General features: G+C 32.2%; 1 protein-coding gene across 1 annotated transcript in view; it reads left to right on the top strand.

Annotated features, from left to right (window-relative positions):
- The window catches only part of LRP1B (low density lipoprotein receptor-related protein 1B), a gene marked incomplete at its 5' end in the record, with an annotated part of 705,068 nt that overhangs the window by 411,161 nt on the left and 291,922 nt on the right, over window positions 1-1,985 (top strand). Inside the window, one exon of the mRNA XM_011984332.1 lies at window positions 456-637. Coding sequence (XP_011839722.1) covers window positions 456-637 — 182 coding nt within the window. The remainder of the gene's footprint in view (window positions 1-455; window positions 638-1,985) is intronic.

The raw sequence follows: 1,985 nt of genomic DNA, 5'->3' as shown, positions 1-1,985 counted from the left end.
AGGGAGAGTGATGAATGCTACTGCTATCTCTCCCAAACTGGTTAAAGGAAAATAATGTCTCTAAGTGTGTGTGTGGGTTTTGTTTTTGTTTTTTTTTTTTTTTGTTTGTGTGTGTGTGTGTGTGTGTATGTGTGTGAGAATTTTATTCCAAATTTTAAGAGGATGAATAGATTACACTTTAACAAAAATGTGAACAACAAATGTGCAACTCTCCAACAACTTTTTAAAATTATTTTGTTTAAACCTATATGTAATTTATAGGGACCTAATTACACATTAGGTAATTTCTCACAAACAAGTAAGTAATTGCATTGCGGTCAATGGTTCTCTTCTTATCTAAGTTCCATTCCTTATGTTTAAATGGAATCCTATATCTCTGTAAAAGTCAAGAAGCAATTGCTCACTTCTTATGCTAGGGATTTACGCTGTTAACTTTTTAAATTCTTGTTTTGTAGGTAGTTCATAACACAGCGGTCCCCAATGCACTTGCTGTCGATTGGATTGGAAAAAACCTCTATTGGTCTGACACAGAAAAAAGGATCATTGAAGTATCCAAACTCAATGGCTTGTACCCTACTATACTCGTTAGCAAAAGGCTGAAGTTTCCCAGGGACTTGTCTTTAGATCCTCGAGCTGGGTTTGTAACAACTGTTAAAAATCTTAAAGATTAAGGCTGTGGATTACATTCATAGTGGTAAATAAATCTAGTTCTGTAGGTCATTAACATGGAAATCCAACGTAACGTTTAAGTGTGTAGAAATTCTTACTTGGAAATTAAAAAAAAAAAAAAAAAAACAGTGATGTGAGTATCACAATGAAAGGAATAAAATTAAGATGATTGAATTTTACAGAAACTATTTTTTTTAATATTTAAACATGACTATTTTCCAATGAGTTGATAAATCCATGGTAGGAATGAATACAGATTTCACTGATTTAATGCCTTTAAATCTTGAAGGAAAGGGAAGCCAAGAACAAATTCTTAGGTGATGTTTTGCAGTGGTTGGGGTAGTCACAAATATGGACAATGTAATCCCTGCACCACTTTATACCAGGAGACATAAGCAGTATCCGTGGATAATAAATGACGGTGCATTATCATGTACCTTCAAGATGAAAAGCTGAATGGGACTATGGGGAAGAGTTTGTGGTGGATCTGTTTCATTTGCATTTCATTGCGAGAATGGGGAGAAGTCATAGTAAAGACCAAGGACAGCAGGCTGGAGATTTCAGATGAGGGATTGAATACATCTGAAGGTGTCAAAGCTGTCTGGTATATGTTTGCTAAAGTTCTATAGATTATGACCATTATAATTCACTTTCAATTATGTTGTTTTGGTCAGTAGAGTATACAAAACTTTTCGACTTTTTGCACTGTAATTTAGAGTGATTACATGCTCCAAAATCATCTTTGGAGAAGTTCAACCTACTCAACATGCTTAGTAAAATAGCAAATTTAAAGAAAGGTTGATGTTTTGAAATAGGACACATTCACAGTAGCAAGTGTTAGGATAACTTTGGTACTCCAAATTTTCTGCAATTTAAATTAATTTTATTGACATATTTCACCAAACCACAGCTTTTATCATACCATATGCAACAATTAGATTTTGCTTCTGGTTAATGTATCTCTGTTAATTTTTTTTGGTCCCTCGTATTTATAATTGTCAAAGTTATGTCGTAGTATATTTTATAAGTTAATTGTATACATTAATTTAGGTAAAAATAGTACCTAATAGGAGAAGCTTTGTACTGTGCATATATTTTTGTTTTCAAGGTAATGTGCTCATTTTAACTTTTCACTATATAATTATGCAATCATTTTGTTACGTTTTTGAATATTTTCTTTACCATAGCAACAGAAGTTTCAAAGAGTGTCAATTTTAATTTAAACAGAATCACTAGAAAGTCTCTTTATATGTATGTTTTAAGAAATAATGGCCAGATGTACTAAATTTGGCTATCATCTATTCATTCTTAATTAT

This window comes from Mandrillus leucophaeus, unplaced genomic scaffold, assembly GCF_000951045.1.
Source record: "Mandrillus leucophaeus isolate KB7577 unplaced genomic scaffold, Mleu.le_1.0 Scaffold1061, whole genome shotgun sequence".
NCBI lineage: Eukaryota > Metazoa > Chordata > Mammalia > Primates > Cercopithecidae > Mandrillus > Mandrillus leucophaeus.
This window is presented reverse-complemented; position numbering and strand designations above follow the sequence as displayed.